The sequence below is a fragment of the Maniola hyperantus genome, chromosome 15 (assembly GCF_902806685.2).
Source record: "Maniola hyperantus chromosome 15, iAphHyp1.2, whole genome shotgun sequence".
NCBI lineage: Eukaryota > Metazoa > Arthropoda > Insecta > Lepidoptera > Nymphalidae > Maniola > Maniola hyperantus.
Window position 1 is genome coordinate 9,432,641 of NC_048550.1, and position 21,208 is coordinate 9,453,848.

General features: G+C 37.1%; 1 protein-coding gene across 1 annotated transcript; it reads left to right on the top strand.

Annotated features, from left to right (window-relative positions):
- Positions 1-6: 6 nt before the first annotated feature.
- On the top strand, positions 7-11,107 carry LOC117989230 (serine/threonine-protein kinase ATM-like). The gene is made up of 6 exons (XM_069503321.1): positions 7-344; positions 813-910; positions 3,336-3,472; positions 4,572-4,691; positions 8,903-9,039; positions 10,141-11,107. Coding segments are annotated over exons 4-6 (393 nt in total). The 5' UTR covers positions 7-344; positions 813-910; positions 3,336-3,472; positions 4,572-4,689; the 3' UTR covers positions 10,395-11,107.
- Positions 11,108-21,208: the final 10,101 nt, after the last annotated feature.

A 21,208-nucleotide genomic window follows, 5' to 3' on the forward strand; every position in this document is an offset into this window, starting at 1 on the left:
ATAGTAAACCGTGTTACAAAAACTAGCAAAATTTATAATTTTCCAAGATAGAGAGTATTAAATTAAAAATACATAACAATTTGGATAATTATTTTAATCAGTCCAAATTCCAGCTCACTCCGGGTCCAACAGCCACCTGTGCTGTGGAGCATATAAAAATTCATTCCTCTTACAATAGCATTTTTACCATACCTCTGGTCGGTTTCACATGAATGGTTTTTAAAAACAACAATCTGTCTGGCAATGCATGATGTGATTTCTAATACTATTCCGAAGAAAAATTTAAAAAAATAGACTATAATTTGACGTAAGATTTTTTACACCTTTATGGTAACCTTTAACAGGTATGTTATCTCCCAAAGCCACCATGATCCAAACACACGTTCCTCCCAGTCTTGAGGGCAATACGCAGAGAAACTTTCATTTCCAGTGTATTACTTTACTCTATGAACGTTCAGCTTTTATAAAATGAGGAGGGTCTGGCATGTGCCGGCTCTTACGCTAATGGCCAAAATAAGCGAGGTACACGTTACTTTGCCGACACGTTCATTAGCGTGAATCCGAATCAAGGGTAGATTTGGCATTAAAATTTGACTTGCTCTAACAAGCTTCAGGTATAATAATACCTTGTTAGAACAAGCTAGGCGTGAAAAGCTCTGAAGAGTGATAGAGATATAAACACAGTTTTTTGTCTTTGTCATAGTTTAGCTTTTTTTGTTGGGCACGTTGTAGTTTGTGCCCAACAAACCTCTGTGATAGTAATTTATTGCGAATATTACGAGTTTTTCTTTAGTTTTCTGTTTTAAATTTAGGGTATTGAAGTTTGAAGGTGTGTAGAAGCCATTTATGGTGCATTGCTGTGTAAAAGTTGTAGCGAAGGCAAACTATTATGAAACATAACCTTTCATACGTAAGTATTATTTCTTTGGTTGTTTTGTCCCTTTCGGGTATACGCGTCTGACAAGTTTTTTGATTCTTAGTCTGAGCTCAACGTAGTGGTGTAGTGTGGTAGTGGTTATATTATCTTTGGCTCAAATAAGCTAGAACCCAGAGCCGTAAAACCAGTTTAAAAAAATATATCTCATAAGCAATGTGTGCATAAACCAAAGGAGTTGGAAGGTACGTTGGCATAAACAGAGGCAAACAGGGGCTTTCCCGTAAATTGAGTATTACTCTATCTACGGGCTTTCCCCTTGTACGATGTTAAATACCTCAGCCGAATCAACATGAATTAGTCTGAGACCTGAGTTAAATACGAACTGTTTACTGTGTAGAGGTAGTGTGAATACCGGTGGTGTATACGAACTACGAAGTCGTTTTAAAATGGTGTTTGCTGTTTCGAGCTAAATAATTGTAGTATAATATTACTCGTTTTAGGTCTTCGAGTGCAAAATTTAAATTCAAGATTTAAATTTATTTATTTATTGCGACAATCAAAAATGGCTGAAGCTAACGAGGCTAAAACGTCTCAAGTTGCCAAGATTTTGTCCCTAACAGATAAAGATCTTAGTGATTTAATGGCTGCTCTAGATGTTCCTCCTAAGTACCATGACGCCTGTTTGATGGTTATGACTGACAGAGAGATCAATATGTCAGCAGCAATCAGGCAAGCTGTTAAATACAAGCCCAGATTTGCCCGTGGCAGTGTTGCACAAGCTGTACAACACAAGAAGATTTGATGCCCTTGTCATTGCTGCAGAATTTTTCAGAAAGTATGCTGAAAACCCAAAAGCAGATAATGACCGGCCCACTGAAATTTGGAGACACATATCTGTATCAATTTGTATCACACTTATTAATTACATGTAACTATTTAAACAAATAAAAGAGACATTCTCACAATATTGTATTTTATTTAGTTACTTTTAACAATTCCACATTTTTAGTAAGTACTCCCGACTCTCAAGCCCATAGAGCGAGTCCCGACCACAGATACTATTCTATGATAGTATGCTACATCTTTCTCCTTACAAATACAATCCTAAAACCTAAAATTCATAATTATTAATTACGATGAAGTATCATAATACTGCAAATAGTTAGGGGGCCTTATGAGTCTTTTGGGACGTTCATAGTTCTCCAATTTGGTCAATAATTTGTCTGGTGACAAATCTTGTAATGTTTGTTCTTCTAAAATTACACTTTCTTTGATAAACGGTTTTAGTTGAGATGTATTTCTTCTCATATAATTATCTTTATCATCCTTTATTATGAAGGATCTTGGAGAACTATGTGCGCTTACAATATAGCTGGCAACCAAACATTATCTTTCAAAAACATAATCTTGTCCCCTTCTTTAAAATTATAATTAAACTGTTTAGCATTTCTGTCATAGTTTCTTTTATTTATGGAGCCGTGCCGCCAAGCGATTGAGCGTTCCGATACAATGCTGTGTAGAAACCAAAAGGCTATAATAAAAACTGTTATACCCCTTCCAGGTTAGCCCGCTTCCATCTTAGACTGCATCATCACTTACCACCGGGTGAGATTGCAGTCAAGGGCTAACTTGTATCTGAATTTTAAAAAAACTCTCAGGCATGCAGGTTTCCTCGCGATGTTTTCCTTCACTGTTAGAGCAAATGATATTTAATTTAGTTTAAACGCACATACCGCCGAAAAGTTGGAGATATGTCAGCGAGCCCTGGATTGTACCCCCGGGCCCCGACTGGAAGGCAGACGTAACCACTAGGCTATTTCAGACACCACTTATCAGTACCCTTATTATAAATGCGAAAGTGTGTACGTCATGTCGTCACGTCGCAACGGTGCAACGGATTGACGTGATTTTTTGCATGGGTATAGATAAAGACCTGGAGAGTGACATAGGCTACTTGTTATCCCGGCAAATCACAGCTCCCTGCATTTCTAAAAAACCTTATTCCACGCGGACGAAGTCGCGGGCATCAGCTAGTAATAAATATCTACCTAAGTAGAGTATTATTATTGCCACGACATCTCCGCTCGCGAGACGTCCGCTTGCCACTACGCCGTCATTATACACTACATTATACTAAAACATCCCAATTATATGAAAAGCTATGTTAAAATTTTACCTAACTAATAATAATATTATCTTCGGTTAATTTTGATACTAGAATGATATGACATCATCTCATATTGTACTCTTAACATTACGCTGGATTAAATTATAAAACGAGGAATTACATGTTATACATAATATTGCAAGCATTACTGAGATTGTGCACGTTACGTGGTTCATTAAAGTACAGTTTAACTTAGAGTTAGGAAGGACGACTTAGGAGTACTTAAAAGACTGTCATCTAAAAACCTATTTTTGGGAACCTTTTTGAAATCCTATTTTGTTCTGTATTTAGGTGCTGTGAGAAAACTTTACAGTTGCTTCGCGACAATCAGGAGACCTTGCTTACAATTTTGGAAGTTTTGCTGTGCGACCCTCTGTACCTGTGGATAGTGTCCACCTCCACCAAAGCGAAAGCCACCAATGCGCGAAGTAAGATCAAAATTAAAAGTCAAAGTCATAGTCAAAACGTTTATTCAAACTAGGTAAAATACGCTTTTTAATAGTTGGTTTGCATATTTTGTAAGATGATGATATAGTGGTGATAATTTTTACGCGAACTTAAAACTAAAGCTACGAGGGTTCCAAACGCGCCCAGGTCTGAGAAGAGCCCACAACAAACTCATTTATTATCACCCATCATCATCATCATCACCCATCACCGGCGCTCTACTGAGCACAAGTCTGAAAGAGAAGAGCTCGGGCCATAGCCCACACTGTCCAAGACTATCAATCAACAGACTTATCACTTTTAATCCATCCTGATTATGTAGAAGTGATGGAGAGAGCTATGCTTGGAGTTTCTCTACATGATCAAATCAGGAATGAGGAGATCCGTAGGAGAACTGGAGTAACCGACATAGCTCAACGGGTTGCGTTGGAAGACCCCACACTAGATCCAGGCGGCGCAAGACCGTGGCGTGTGGAAGTCCCTACAAGAGACCTATGTCCAGCAGTGGACGTCTATTGGTTGATGATGATGATGATGATGATAGAACTCTCGGGCAGGCAGGTTTCCTCACGATGATTTCCTTCACTGTGAAGGAAAGGGACGCTTAATTGCTAGAAAAGCACATAACTCTGAAAAGTTAGAAATTCGTGTCCAGGACCGAACTCCCGAGCCCCCGAGTAGGAGACCGACAATGTCTGTCACCACTTCATGGATAATTTAAATGCGCTCTATTATTCTCATGCCTATAGGCCTTCCCTTAGTGAGCGCCACCACACCCTATCTTTAGCCGCTACGCTTACTAGTATGCGGTCTCCACTCGGAGACGAGAAGGACTTTTCGGCTTGAACGGCCATCGGAGGGAATATTGCTCATCGAACTTTAGAAAGAGATAACGGTTTCGTAGAGCGTTGTCTGTCGTTGAGACCGAAAAAACGTCACACAAATATGAGTGACAGAGACAACGCTCTACTAAGCTTAAATCTCTTTCTAGTTTGATTTGCAATCTTCGTGGCGAGTACTGTACAAGCATGCCACAAACTGCCACTTCAACTTACAAATGGGGTTTTGTTTCTGGTTTAGGTAAACTCGCGCTCGGTGGCAAAGCAGCAAAAGGCGCAGCGGCAAGCGTCACCAAAGCGAGCGGGGCTGAAGGCGACGGAGCGGGCGGGCTGGCGGCGCGCGCCGTGCTCGCGGTGCGATGTAAGCTGTGCGGCGCGGAGGGCGGCGCGGCGGGCGGCGTGTCCGTGCAGGGCCACGTGGCGCGCCTCGTACACCAGGCCACGGACCCCGCCAACCTGTGCTGGCTCTTCCACGGGTGGCAGCCATACTTGTAATTTGAGAACTTTAAAAAAACAAGACTAACGGTCTTGTTTTTTTTTCAATTCAAAAAAAAAAGTAAATTTTTAAAAAAGCCCGAAAATTTAAAAAAACATTAGTGAACTGTGTAACCTCTACGCGCCGTTAAAATAAAACTTTTTTGAACGAACGAACGTTACCTACTAAGTTTCACCTTGCGAGAACGTTTCCGATAATGCGCCCTAAAAAAAGATTAACTTCTACGAAGATCACATTGTTCACCAAGGGTGTGTATTTAACTCAGAATAAGGACCGTTAGAAGTAGCCCTATTGTGACACTTACTGTTAGAGCGAGATAGCTAAATGCATTTAAGCTCTTGTTAGAACGTGACAAAATGATTGTTTTGTCCTTATCACCGTGGCCACTTTTTTTTTGTTTGTCAAAATGTATTTGTACGTGAGTATTTGACAAACAACGTGAAGTGTAGAAGGAATGACATTTCACAAGTAAGAAAATCTGCTTGAGCGAGAGGGACTGAAGGGGCCATGCTAGTTGCAAATCTGGACATATCTGTGGTATTTAAACGAAATTTAAAATAGTTTTTTTAAATTGGGTTGCTAAAAGTTAGAACCAAGGAGTGTAGTATGACTCATATGAGTGCAATGCAGTGCAGCCAGTAAGACGTACATATATAAATGAAGACTAATTCTCATTTTAAATTACGTGAAAAATAAATATTTTGGTATTTGATTTATTTGGTGTTTTATTTAAACTAGATAGATAGTAAACCGTGTTACAAAAACTAGCAAAATTTATAATTTTCCAAGATAGAGAGTATTAAATTAAAAATACATAACAATTTGGATAATTATTTTAATCAGTCCAAATTCCAGCTCACTCCGGGTCCAACAGCCACCTGTGCTGTGGAGCATATAAAATTCATTCCTCTTACAATAGCATTTTTACCATACCTCTGGTCGGTTTCACATGAATGGTTTTTAAAAACAACAATCTGTCTGGCAATGCATGATGTGATTTCTAATACTATTCCGAAGAAAAATTTAAAAAAATAGACTATAATTTGACGTAAGATTTTTTACACCTTTATGGTAACCTTTAACAGGTATGTTATCTCCCAAAGCCACCATGATCCAAACACACGTTCCTCCCAGTCTTGAGGGCAATACGCAGAGAAACTTTCATTTCCAGTGTATTACTTTACTCTATGAACGTTCAGCTTTTATAAAATGAGGAGGGTCTGGCATGTGCCGGCTCTTACGCTAATGGCCAAAATAAGCGAGGTACACGTTACTTTGCCGACACGTTCATTAGCGTGAATCCGAATCAAGGGTAGATTTGGCATTAAAATTTGACTTGCTCTAACAAGCTTCAGGTATAATAATACCTTGTTAGAACAAGCTAGGCGTGAAAAGCTCTGAAGAGTGATAGAGATATAAACACAGTTTTTTGTCTTTGTCATAGTTTAGCTTTTTTTGTTGGGCACGTTGTAGTTTGTGCCCAACAAACCTCTGTGATAGTAATTTATTGCGAATATTACGAGTTTTTCTTTAGTTTTCTGTTTTAAATTTAGGGTATTGAAGTTTGAAGGTGTGTAGAAGCCATTTATGGTGCATTGCTGTGTAAAAGTTGTAGCGAAGGCAAACTATTATGAAACATAACCTTTCATACGTAAGTATTATTTCTTTGGTTGTTTTGTCCCTTTCGGGTATACGCGTCTGACAAGTTTTTTGATTCTTAGTCTGAGCTCAACGTAGTGGTGTAGTGTGGTAGTGGTTATATTATCTTTGGCTCAAATAAGCTAGAACCCAGAGCCGTAAAACCAGTTTAAAAAAATATATCTCATAAGCAATGTGTGCATAAACCAAAGGAGTTGGAAGGTACGTTGGCATAAACAGAGGCAAACAGGGGCTTTCCCGTAAATTGAGTATTACTCTATCTACGGGCTTTCCCCTTGTACGATGTTAAATACCTCAGCCGAATCAACATGAATTAGTCTGAGACCTGAGTTAAATACGAACTGTTTACTGTGTAGAGGTAGTGTGAATACCGGTGGTGTATACGAACTACGAAGTCGTTTTAAAATGGTGTTTGCTGTTTCGAGCTAAATAATTGTAGTATAATATTACTCGTTTTAGGTCTTCGAGTGCAAAATTTAAATTCAAGATTTAAATTTATTTATTTATTGCGACAATCAAAAATGGCTGAAGCTAACGAGGCTAAAACTTCTCAAGTTGCCAAGATTTTGTCCCTAACAGATAAAGATCTTAGTGATTTAATGGCTGCTCTAGATGTTCCTCCTAAGTACCATGACGCCTGTTTGATGGTTATGACTGACAGAGAGATCAATATGTCAGCAGCAATCAGGCAAGCTGTTAAATACAAGCCCAGATTTGCCCGTGGCAGTGTTGCACAAGCTGTACAACACAAGAAGATTTGATGCCCTTGTCATTGCTGCAGAATTTTTCAGAAAGTATGCTGAAAACCCAAAAGCAGATAATGACCGGCCCACTGAAATTTGGAGACACATATCTGTATCAATTTGTATCACACTTATTAATTACATGTAACTATTTAAACAAATAAAAGAGACATTCTCACAATATTGTATTTTATTTAGTTACTTTTAACAATTCCACATTTTTAGTAAGTACTCCCGACTCTCAAGCCCATAGAGCGAGTCCCGACCACAGATACTATTCTATGATAGTATGCTACATCTTTCTCCTTACAAATACAATCCTAAAACCTAAAATTCATAATTATTAATTACGATGAAGTATCATAATACTGCAAATAGTTAGGGGGCCTTATGAGTCTTTTGGGACGTTCATAGTTCTCCAATTTGGTCAATAATTTGTCTGGTGACAAATCTTGTAATGTTTGTTCTTCTAAAATTACACTTTCTTTGATAAACGGTTTTAGTTGAGATGTATTTCTTCTCATATAATTATCTTTATCATCCTTTATTATGAAGGATCTTGGAGAACTATGTGCGCTTACAATATAGCTGGCAACCAAACATTATCTTTCAAAAACATAATCTTGTCCCCTTCTTTAAAATTATAATTAAACTGTTTAGCATTTCTGTCATAGTTTCTTTTATTTATGGAGCCGTGCCGCCAAGCGATTGAGCGTTCCGATACAATGCTGTGTAGAAACCAAAAGGCTATAATAAAAACTGTTATACCCCTTCCAGGTTAGCCCGCTTCCATCTTAGACTGCATCATCACTTACCACCGGGTGAGATTGCAGTCAAGGGCTAACTTGTATCTGAATTTTAAAAAAACTCTCAGGCATGCAGGTTTCCTCGCGATGTTTTCCTTCACTGTTAGAGCAAATGATATTTAATTTAGTTTAAACGCACATACCGCCGAAAAGTTGGAGATATGTCAGCGAGCCCTGGATTGTACCCCCGGGCCCCGACTGGAAGGCAGACGTAACCACTAGGCTATTTCAGACACCACTTATCAGTACCCTTATTATAAATGCGAAAGTGTGTACGTCATGTCGTCACGTCGCAACGGTGCAACGGATTGACGTGATTTTTTGCATGGGTATAGATAAAGACCTGGAGAGTGACATAGGCTACTTGTTATCCCGGCAAATCACAGCTCCCTGCATTTCTAAAAAACCTTATTCCACGCGGACGAAGTCGCGGGCATCAGCTAGTAATAAATATCTACCTAAGTAGAGTATTATTATTGCCACGACATCTCCGCTCGCGAGACGTCCGCTTGCCACTACGCCGTCATTATACACTACATTATACTAAAACATCCCAATTATATGAAAAGCTATGTTAAAATTTTACCTAACTAATAATAATATTATCTTCGGTTAATTTTGATACTAGAATGATATGACATCATCTCATATTGTACTCTTAACATTACGCTGGATTAAATTATAAAACGAGGAATTACATGTTATACATAATATTGCAAGCATTACTGAGATTGTGCACGTTACGTGGTTCATTAAAGTACAGTTTAACTTAGAGTTAGGAAGGACGACTTAGGAGTACTTAAAAGACTGTCATCTAAAAACCTATTTTTGGGAACCTTTTTGAAATCCTATTTTGTTCTGTATTTAGGTGCTGTGAGAAAACTTTACAGTTGCTTCGCGACAATCAGGAGACCTTGCTTACAATTTTGGAAGTTTTGCTGTGCGACCCTCTGTACCTGTGGATAGTGTCCACCTCCACCAAAGCGAAAGCCACCAATGCGCGAAGTAAGATCAAAATTAAAAGTCAAAGTCATAGTCAAAACGTTTATTCAAACTAGGTAAAATACGCTTTTTAATAGTTGGTTTGCATATTTTGTAAGATGATGATATAGTGGTGATAATTTTTACGCGAACTTAAAACTAAAGCTACGAGGGTTCCAAACGCGCCCAGGTCTGAGAAGAGCCCACAACAAACTCATTTATTATCACCCATCATCATCATCATCACCCATCACCGGCGCTCTACTGAGCACAAGTCTGAAAGAGAAGAGCTCGGGCCATAGCCCACACTGTCCAAGACTATCAATCAACAGACTTATCACTTTTTAATCCATCCTGATTATGTAGAAGTGATGGAGAGAGCTATGCTTGGAGTTTCTCTACATGATCAAATCAGGAATGAGGAGATCCGTAGGAGAACTGGAGTAACCGACATAGCTCAACGGGTTGCGTTGGAAGACCCCACACTAGATCCAGGTGGCGCAAGACCGTGGCGTGTGGAAGTCCCTACAAGAGACCTATGTCCAGCAGTGGACGTCTATTGGTTGATGATGATGATGATGATGATAGAACTCTCGGGCAGGCAGGTTTCCTCACGATGATTTCCTTCACTGTGAAGGAAAGGGACGCTTAATTGCTAGAAAAGCACATAACTCTGAAAAGTTAGAAATTCGTGTCCAGGACCGAACTCCCGAGCCCCCGAGTAGGAGACCGACAATGTCTGTCACCACTTCATGGATAATTTAAATGCGCTCTATTATTCTCATGCCTATAGGCCTTCCCTTAGTGAGCGCCACCACACCCTATCTTTAGCCGCTACGCTTACTAGTATGCGGTCTCCACTCGGAGACGAGAAGGACTTTTCGGCTTGAACGGCCATCGGAGGGAATATTGCTCATCGAACTTTAGAAAGAGATAACGGTTTCGTAGAGCGTTGTCTGTCGTTGAGACCGAAAAAACGTCACACAAATATGAGTGACAGAGACAACGCTCTACTAAGCTTAAATCTCTTTCTAGTTTGATTTGCAATCTTCGTGGCGAGTACTGTACAAGCATGCCACAAACTGCCACTTCAACTTACAAATGGGGTTTTTGTTTCTGGTTTAGGTAAACTCGCGCTCGGTGGCAAAGCAGCAAAAGGCGCAGCGGCAAGCGTCACCAAAGCGAGCGGGGCTGAAGGCGACGGAGCGGGCGGGCTGGCGGCGCGCGCCGTGCTCGCGGTGCGATGTAAGCTGTGCGGCGCGGAGGGCGGCGCGGCGGGCGGCGTGTCCGTGCAGGGCCACGTGGCGCGCCTCGTACACCAGGCCACGGACCCCGCCAACCTGTGCCGGCTCTTCCACGGGTGGCAGCCATACTTGTAATTTGAGAACTTTAAAAAAACAAGACTAACGGTCTTGTTTTTTTTTCAATTCAAAAAAAAAAGTAAATTTTTAAAAAGCCCGAAAATTTAAAAAAACATTAGTGAACTGTGTAACCTCTACGCGCCGTTAAAATAAAACTTTTTTGAACGAACGAACGTTACCTACTAAGTTTCACCTTGCGAGAACGTTTCCGATAATGCGCCCTAAAAAAAGATTAACTTCTACGAAGATCACATTGTTCACCAAGGGTGTGTATTTAACTCAGAATAAGGACCGTTAGAAGTAGCCCTATTGTGACACTTACTGTTAGAGCGAGATAGCTAAATGCATTTAAGCTCTTGTTAGAACGTGACAAAATGATTGTTTTGTCCTTATCACCGTGGCCACTTTTTTTTTGTTTGTCAAAATGTATTTGTACGTGAGTATTTGACAAACAACGTGAAGTGTAGAAGGAATGACATTTCACAAGTAAGAAAATCTGCTTGAGCGAGAGGGACTGAAGGGGCCATGCTAGTTGCAAATCTGGACATATCTGTGGTATTTAAACGAAATTTAAAATAGTTTTTTTAAAATTGGGTTGCTAAAAGTTAGAACCAAGGAGTGTAGTATGACTCATATGAGTGCAATGCAGTGCAGCCAGTAAGACGTACATATATAAATGAAGACTAATTCTCATTTTAAATTACGTGAAAAATAAATATTTTGGTATTTGATTTATTTGGTGTTTTATTTAAACTAGATAGATAGTAAACCGTGTTACAAAAACTAGCAAAATTTATAATTTTCCAAGATAGAGAGTATTAAATTAAAAATACATAACAATTTGGATAATTATTTTAATCAGTCCAAATTCCAGCTCACTCCGGGTCCAACAGCCACCTGTGCTGTGGAGCATATAAAAATTCATTCCTCTTACAATAGCATTTTTACCATACCTCTGGTCGGTTTCACATGAATGGTTTTTAAAAACAACAATCTGTCTGGCAATGCATGATGTGATTTCTAATACTATTCCGAAGAAAAATTTAAAAAAATAGACTATAATTTGACGTAAGATTTTTTACACCTTTATGGTAACCTTTAACAGGTATGTTATCTCCCAAAGCCACCATGATCCAAACACACGTTCCTCCCAGTCTTGAGGGCAATACGCAGAGAAACTTTCATTTCCAGTGTATTACTTTACTCTATGAACGTTCAGCTTTTATAAAATGAGGAGGGTCTGGCATGTGCCGGCTCTTACGCTAATGGCCAAAATAAGCGAGGTACACGTTACTTTGCCGACACGTTCATTAGCGTGAATCCGAATCAAGGGTAGATTTGGCATTAAAATTTGACTTGCTCTAACAAGCTTCAGGTATAATAATACCTTGTTAGAACAAGCTAGGCGTGAAAAGCTCTGAAGAGTGATAGAGATATAAACACAGTTTTTTGTCTTTGTCATAGTTTAGCTTTTTTTGTTGGGCACGTTGTAGTTTGTGCCCAACAAACCTCTGTGATAGTAATTTATTGCGAATATTACGAGTTTTTCTTTAGTTTTCTGTTTTAAATTTAGGGTATTGAAGTTTGAAGGTGTGTAGAAGCCATTTATGGTGCATTGCTGTGTAAAAGTTGTAGCGAAGGCAAACTATTATGAAACATAACCTTTCATACGTAAGTATTATTTCTTTGGTTGTTTTGTCCCTTTCGGGTATACGCGTCTGACAAGTTTTTTGATTCTTAGTCTGAGCTCAACGTAGTGGTGTAGTGTGGTAGTGGTTATATTATCTTTGGCTCAAATAAGCTAGAACCCAGAGCCGTAAAACCAGTTTAAAAAAATATATCTCATAAGCAATGTGTGCATAAACCAAAGGAGTTGGAAGGTACGTTGGCATAAACAGAGGCAAACAGGGGCTTTCCCGTAAATTGAGTATTACTCTATCTACGGGCTTTCCCCTTGTACGATGTTAAATACCTCAGCCGAATCAACATGAATTAGTCTGAGACCTGAGTTAAATACGAACTGTTTACTGTGTAGAGGTAGTGTGAATACCGGTGGTGTATACGAACTACGAAGTCGTTTTAAAATGGTGTTTGCTGTTTCGAGCTAAATAATTGTAGTATAATATTACTCGTTTTAGGTCTTCGAGTGCAAAATTTAAATACAAGATTTAAATTTATTTATTTATTGCGACAATCAAAAATGGCTGAAGCTAACGAGGCTAAAACGTCTCAAGTTGCCAAGATTTTGTCCCTAACAGATAAAGATCTTAGTGATTTAATGGCTGCTCTAGATGTTCCTCCTAAGTACCATGACGCCTGTTTGATGGTTATGACTGACAGAGAGATCAATATGTCAGCAGCAATCAGGCAAGCTGTTAAATACAAGCCCAGATTTGCCCGTGGCAGTGTTGCACAAGCTGTACAACACAAGAAGATTTGATGCCCTTGTCATTGCTGCAGAATTTTTCAGAAAGTATGCTGAAAACCCAAAAGCAGATAATGACCGGCCCACTGAAATTTGGAGACACATATCTGTATCAATTTGTATCACACTTATTAATTACATGTAACTATTTAAACAAATAAAAGAGACATTCTCACAATATTGTATTTTATTTAGTTACTTTTAACAATTCCACATTTTTAGTAAGTACTCCCGACTCTCAAGCCCATAGAGCGAGTCCCGACCACAGATACTATTCTATGATAGTATGCTACATCTTTCTCCTTACAAATACAATCCTAAAACCTAAAAGTCATAATTATTAATTACGATGAAGTATCATAATACTGCAAATAGTTAGGGGGCCTTATGAGTCTTTTGGGACGTTCATAGTTCTCCAATTTGGTCAATAATTTGTCTGGTGACAAATCTTGTAATGTTTGTTCTTCTAAAATTACACTTTCTTTGATAAACGGTTTTAGTTGAGATGTATTTCTTCTCATATAATTATCTTTATCATCCTTTATTATGAAGGATCTTGGAGAACTATGTGCGCTTACAATATAGCTGGCAACCAAACATTATCTTTCAAAAACATAATCTTGTCCCCTTCTTTAAAATTATAATTAAACTGTTTAGCATTTCTGTCATAGTTTCTTTTATTTATTTCATTTCTTTTAACTTGAAACTCAGTAAAATTAGATATGACCCTTGGTATCAATAATTTGTCATGCATTGGTAATATTGATCGGATATTTCTACTCATCAATAGTTGTGAAGGCGAATATGGACTATTAATCACTGGGCTGTTACGGTATTCTAATAGCATTAATTCAATATCTGACTTCACTTCTTTACACTTTTTAAGCATACTCTTTGCAACACCTACAAATCTTTCTATAAAACCATTTGATTTTGGATATAAGGGGCTGGATGTTACCACTGAAAAACCCCATTGTTTTGCGAAATCCTTAAATTCTTGCGAATTAAATGGCATATTATCAGCTCTGAGAATTTTTGGAATGCCATGTGAAGCAAACATCTTATCAGGTAACAAACAGCCATTAACTATTTCATGTCCTAAATACTTAACAACTTTTGGCAAATATTGAAATTTTTTCAAATTGAATTTTATATTTAACTGTCTAGCCCTATCTAAGACTTTTTTTAGATTTACATCATGTTCCTCCTTTGTATGTCCAAAAACCAAAAAATCATCAATATAAATAAATACATTGTCAATCCCTTTAAAACAAGTTTCACAAGTTTCTTGAAAAATTTCAGCGGAAACATCAAGACCAAAAGGTAACACATTAAATTGATAAGTTCCAAATGCAGTGGAAAAAGTACAAATTTTTCTACTAGACTCTGCAAGTCCAATTTGCCAAAAGGATTCTTTTAAATCCAACACTGAAATATATTTTGCATTACCAATCTTAGCTTTCAGGTCATTAATGGTGGGTATCTCAAAATATTTTTTCAAAATACATTTGTTCAAATCACGTGGATCTAAACACACCCTAATGTTATTTTCATCTTTTTCAACAACCACTATCCTATTAACCCATTCAGTAGGAGTATCCACTTTAGATATGACACCCTTATTACATAACCGTTCCAATTCAAATTTGAGCTTTTCCTTCAATTTTAAAGGTATGCGATGTGGTGGTTTAGAAACAGGCACAGATCCTTCTTTTAGTAAAATTTTGTATTCGTTAGGGAATTTACCTGAGCCAGTAAAAACATCAATATATTTATCTATAAGAATCTGTTTTTCTGGGCTATCTGAACTTAGATTTTCCACATCTACGCTACTAACCTGTTTCTTTCGTTCTATAAGGCCTAATATAATGCAAGCATCTTTGCCAAGAGTTGGCTGAAAGCACGAGTCAGTTACTATGAAATCAATGTAAAAGTGCTTATCTTTTAACCTCACTTCCAATAAAACACTCCCGAATACTCTAATATTTGTCTGATTATAGGCATGCAATTTAAATTTACAACATTTTAAATTCAACTTCTTACTTTCGCATAACGAATGAAACACATTATATGGAATCAAATTGACATCTGAACCTGTATCCAACTTAAACTTACAACTCTCTTTATCTTCTAAAATGAGTGTCTCCGTCCACTCAATAGAACAAATATTAACATTTACACTATTACAATAAAATTCATGGTCAGATTCTCCTCCAGAAAACTGACTAAAAGCCACTGTTTTAACTTGCCTAGTACGGCACACTTTAGAAAAATGGTTAAACCGATTACACTTTTCACACTGTTTTCCTCTTGCTGGACAGAGTTGCAATTTCCGCTCATGCTCATCACCACACCATTTGCACCGTATCAACATGTTCAATGTCTTCTTTTCGATGAAATTTTTATTAACTTTATTAACCTGAACATTCGAAGTACCTTGAACTTCAGCAGCATGCTGATTCTCAACCTCCGCCAGTCTCAATCTTTTTATAACATCATCTAATAAAACATCACCCTCCTTGATTAACTTTTTCTGAGTCTTTTTATCTGTAGTACCAAAAACTAACCTATCTCTTATGGCCTCCTCTTCTGAACCAAACTTGCAACCCTTTGTTAGTTTTTTGAGATCATTTACAAACTGGTCAAAAGGTTCTTCCTCCTTTTGAGACCTTTGGTAGAAAAGGTATCTAGAATATAAAACATTTTGTTTTGGCTCAGAGTACTCTCTGAATAAAAATACGTTTAATAAATGTCGTACGTCTAAAAATACGTTTAATAAATGCTTATCTCACATTATTATTGTATTAATTTATTCGCAAAAGGTAGGTACGAAAAGTAGAGTATTTTCCTCGGTGATAAAGCTGTCAGTCTTGGGTGAACTTAAATCCCTCGCTATAACTCGTGATTTAAATCGTCACCCGCGACAGATGACACTGCTTTATCCCCTTGCCCCTTGGTTAATAATCTACTAATTATACTCTTTGGAGTTTGGAGCATAAAGACGATAAAGACCAATGCCCAGTGCCCAGCCCTGTACCCATAGAGATAGTTGTACCAGCGTTGCCAGAATGTTACTTTTGTAAAATTTTACGTTACTTTTGACCCTCTCATGTTACCTCTATGTTACACGACTCAAAATGTTACTTTTACGTAACTTTTAGGACTTCATAAAATTATTCAATTTTTTTCCAGCAAACAAAATATAATTAAAATAAATAAATAAATTGTAAAACGGAACGCATCCAAGAAAGATATATGGTGATTATATTATTCCTTATATTCTCTTTGACTGATGGCATAAAAAACAAAAAACTGAGATAAAAATCATTTGCGTGTTAGGTTTTTAATGAAGTTTATTGGTTTTTAAGATAATGTGGGTTGGCTTTAGTAATCAGCCGCAGGAATTCTGAATTACTAGGCTTGGATTAGATGCAGATTGGCCTCCCATTTTTCTAAATATATGTTTAATCTTTGAGTGAGATGTGTATTTTTTATTTTTTTACACTGGCTTTCTTTTTGGACTCGTAGTTACATTCTTTTTGTAATAATATGCATATCTACCTCAGAACAAATACCTGATGCATACGCATTATACAGATTTATTCGTAAATATTATATCAAAAATTTCGCGCTCGCTTCGCTCGTGCTTTTGTTCTGTATTAGTTAATGCTCACCTGCAACTTTGTCCGCTTTGTTTTAGAGTTCAAAAGTCCCGTAAGAACTCTTTGATTTTACGAGATAAAAAGTCTATTGCATGTTTCCGGGATCCAAGCTTTTACTGATTAAAAAGATAGACCTGAGAAAAAAACATAACACTAGGGTCCATATTTCTGTGCAAACAGGGTAACATAACTAACTATAAAAATTCCACCATCCGCTGTTTAGTAATAAAATAAATAAAATATATTTCAAAAACTAGGAGAGAAAATGCTATAGGAGGATACCCCCCGTCCGGCGTCCCCTTCTCCTAGACCCCCACCCTTTAATTCCTGCGGTTGATTACTAAAGAAAACCCGGTAATGTATCTTTTCACGTGAAAATGTTAGGTACTTTTTGAACTGTCTCATGTTACATTTGACTATCTGCCACTGGCCACACTGAGTTGTACCCATCTCTTTACCACATGACTCTTTGCCGTAATAATAATATGACCATCAGTTGACATATCTATCAAGTTCAACTGTGGTGATAACTACCATCAATGTACTCTGTGATAACTACCTACGTAGTATCCCTATTAATCTGTGGTGATAACGCTTTTACATCGACCAGGGGCCGGAAAGTCGCATAGCATCGCCTATTGTGGTTTTTATTAGCGACATCTATTACTTGGTCACCTGAACTAAATGATTGCTTGCACTCAGAACGGTCAATGTCTAGTGACAGAGATTGCAAATGGCTGCCATTTGTGTTTTGCATAGCACGGTGGTGGTTATTTCTGTTTTGGCAAAAGGGAAATTCAACACAATACAAGTACGTTGAGTCGAGTGGTTTCTCCTTCGTCTTCTCGTTGATCTGCAGTTTCGTCGAGTTGAGTTTGAACATGGTTCCTCGCTTGACGATCAACGCTTGCCGGTCTTAAATCTCCTCTTTTGAATAATTTTAGTTCATCACACTCAATTAAGTCAAATTGTGAAGAAGGTGTTTGTACATTTTTGCAATCTGTAGACTTTTTTATTAACGAATCGACGAATCGACGAATCAATTTTTTATTAACGAGAAATGTGAAGAAATTCCATTAAATGAGGAGCTCCTGAATTTTGACAATGATGATATTATCGTACAAGGCATTGGCCAAAAAACCTATGTTTGTGGTTGGGTTCTTGCTAAATGCTCAAAAATTATAAAGAATTGCAAAAATTGTAAAGCAAAATTATTTGCGTCTAAAAATATACCGGCTCATGCATATATAACAGAAAAAGAATATTGCTCCAAAAAATGGCTATGCTATCCTTCAATAGAATGCATAAAATGTTTTGATCAAATTTCAAATGTCACTACTAATGTTTTAAAGAAAAATTTTAACATAAAAAATGTAAAGCAAAATATCAAAACATTTAATGCTATATTTGTAAATGATAATAATATATTCGACTGTCATATTCACAAGGAAGGTCTTCGAACATTATTCGAAGATCTTGTGATAAATGTGACAGTCTACAGTTGGTGCCGCTCAATTAACCGAATTTTGTGTGGCAAAATATCATATGATGGGGATGATGAAATTAAAATTTGTGCACAAACATATTATAGTAAACATAAACATTATAAAAATAAAAAGTAAATCACAATCAGTGTTGTAATTCCTTTGTTATTCCAATTAACCTATAATAATTACGGTTCTGATAAATAGGTGGTCCTGTTACACTGCGTGCATTAAATAGATAATCCAAAACCACATGGAATTTTGACTTTTCAGCGTTTTATTCTGTTTCTAAATTAATGATTATTGTTAAAATAATAGTTAGAAACACAATAAAACACTGAAAAGTTAAAGGTCTATGTGGTTTTGGATTACCTATATAATGCACGTAGGAGGTACCACCTATATCTATCTATCTATAGGTATGGTAAGTATATATATATGTAGGTATAGGTATGTATACTACACAGTTATAGTTGTAGATTGCCAACTAACAGATGGCGCTAAGTTCGCATTAGGAGTATGGGTGACATTAAAAAGTTACGAGAAGGCTCTCTGCTCTCTATTTCCAGTGTATTACTTTACTCTATGACATCGACATAGGTAATGGGTAGTACTTCCAACTTCTTTGCGCTTTTATCAGTTATCTCAACTTCGAGTCTTCTATGTCAACCATAGATTAATATGTATACCTGAAATAGATGTACATCTCACGTCAAATTTTATTTCTTAGAAAGCAGCGCCATCTAGTGGTCATAGACAAAACTCGATAAATATGTATATACCTACGTACTATATTGAATACTCTAAAAATGTCTACTATAGATCTAATGCAAACAGTGAAAATGGTGGGAAATAAAAAAAATAGGTTGTGACATCGGATTAACTAGGAAAACGTATTTGATACTTTATCCCTAGTTAATCTGGGAATACACAACTTATTTTTTTGATTTCCCACCATTTTCACTGTTTCCATTAGACTGGCTTTATCATTATTATTAATAAAATGGAGGGATCAAGGAAATTAACAAAAACAATAGATACTTTTTATGATTTATTTAACAATAACACTTATGGCTAACCTTACTTCTGGCACTACGCCGTGGCCTCAGGGTCTCCAGCTCCACAGCAAATGAGACAAATAATAATATGTAATTCTCGGAGAGGACACTGCCAATGTTGTGTTCCATATTAAGGGTCCTTCGCTGATTTCAGGGAATTAGCGTCAATCCATCGAGACTCATGCGATCATCCCGAAAGTGCAGGAATAATTTTATGTGGCAAGAAACCTGATTGTATCATTAAGAGACTTGTTTGCTATCTTGTTTTCTGCGCACTTGTTTCTTCAACTTCCTATTTCCTTCAGCTTCAGTTCATTTGGCGTCAAAACTGTAAAAAAAAAATATTTTTTTCAAAATTAAATATCCTGCTAACCGAATTTTGCCTATGGCCATCTTTGCGCAACTAACTCCTGCGAGATCAGGAACAGGACAGACAGCTGTATGTGGTCATCAGAGGTACAGGGGTGTTACACCTTAATTTCCCAACTTTGCTTAAAAATAAATAAAAACCCATTTATGAGAATGTAAACTAAACCCTTTCATATAATGTTCCACTTTAAAGTCGTACATTTTGCAATTGCATTGCATTATTTAAAACTATAGTCATTTCAAGTTAATAGCATAAGTAGATACTGTAATAAGCAGGTGTGACAGACATACAGACTTAGTCATAATAATAAAATATAAGTATTGCTTTTTTACAAATTTGGTACAAAACCTTAACAATTATATTATTATGTTAGTTTCAACCGATAGACTTCCACTCCACAGCTCGGTGAAGGTGAAGCAAAACATTGTGAGGAACCTACATGCCTGCTAATCCGCACTTAGCATTCTGCATGCAATCCGTCGTCCGTCCGTCTGTCTGTCAGTCTGTCACCAGACTGTATCTCATGAACTGTGATAGTAAGAGAGTTGAAATTTTCACAGATGTATTTTTGTTGCTGCTATAGCAACAAATACTAAAAAACAGAATAAAATAAATATTTAAGGGGGCTCCCATTCAACAGACATGCTTGTTTTGCCGATATTAAAGATACTGGTACGGAACCGTTCGTACGCGAGTCTGACTCGCACTTGGCCGGTTTTTTTGACTTTGCTTGCTAAGTAACTTATCGACAGATTACAGGTAGAGTGATTAGGTATTACTTGAGTTCAGCCGTTAATAAAATAAACAATCAAAACATTTACCTTGTCCGTGTATAACAAAGCAATTTGACATCTTGATAATATTTACATACTTATACTTAAATATGAAAATGAGTCCAAAATCTCTAAAACTGTTTGTGCACTGAACTTAACACTAAATAGGTACTTAAATTTAATAAAAGAAGTCCGAAATCTCTAAAACAGTTTGTGTAATATACATATTCGTCCAAGTTTGTGCACTGAATTTAACCCTACGTACTTAATATAAAAAGTAGTTCAAAATCTCTAAAACAATTGGTGCGCTGAACACTTTTGAGGATAGTTCAACTCGACGCGAATTAGCAATGAAATCACACCAAAATTATTAGAAAAATAATCACGGATTACATGATAGCAGATACAAAAACAAATGGCGGCATGGGCGGCAACCACAGAGTCAGAACACTATAAGGCTAAGCGCGCACAGCGAAAATAAATCGTTGCGAAAAAATCGCAAATCTGTGAACCATCAAAATACATTATCATCCACGCACTGCGAAAAAAATCGCATGCGATTAATATTCGTTACTGCGGTGCGATGCGAATTTGATAATAATCAAAGAACTTCCTGTTATATGCACGAAGATCATTATAATAATATCGTTCGTAAAAAAGCCTTTTAGAAGCCTTAATGCTGTTAAAGGATGGACCCAGTAACGTTTTGTATTTTTCTTCTTCAAATTCCTTTTATGTAATATTAAGTAGTAAATTATGCATATTTTCTTTTTTGAATCCATATTTAAATGTTCACTCTATTTGATATAATTTATTAAATGTTCTTCACGTCTTGTTTTCATGGTGGTACAGTAGGTATTCACTGATTTCGGCTCCCTGTCTTTCGTGGTATGCAAATAAATCGTGGTGCGCGTAGGAATAATAATATTGCGATTTAATTTTGCATTGAACATGTGGACAAAAATCGCATCGCAGTGCGCGCTAAGCCTTACTCCTACCGGACAATGGCGGCAGTGGCGATTATGACAATGTGGCCACTAAAAAAATTAATTGAATTTTT

Bases quoted from the DNA above. Each gene is read 5' to 3' on its own strand.
- LOC117989230 (XM_069503321.1), top strand. The intron at 9,040-10,140 runs GTAAGATCAAAA...TTTCTGGTTTAG, and splicing joins GAAAGCCACCAATGCGCGAA to GTAAACTCGCGCTCGGTGGC.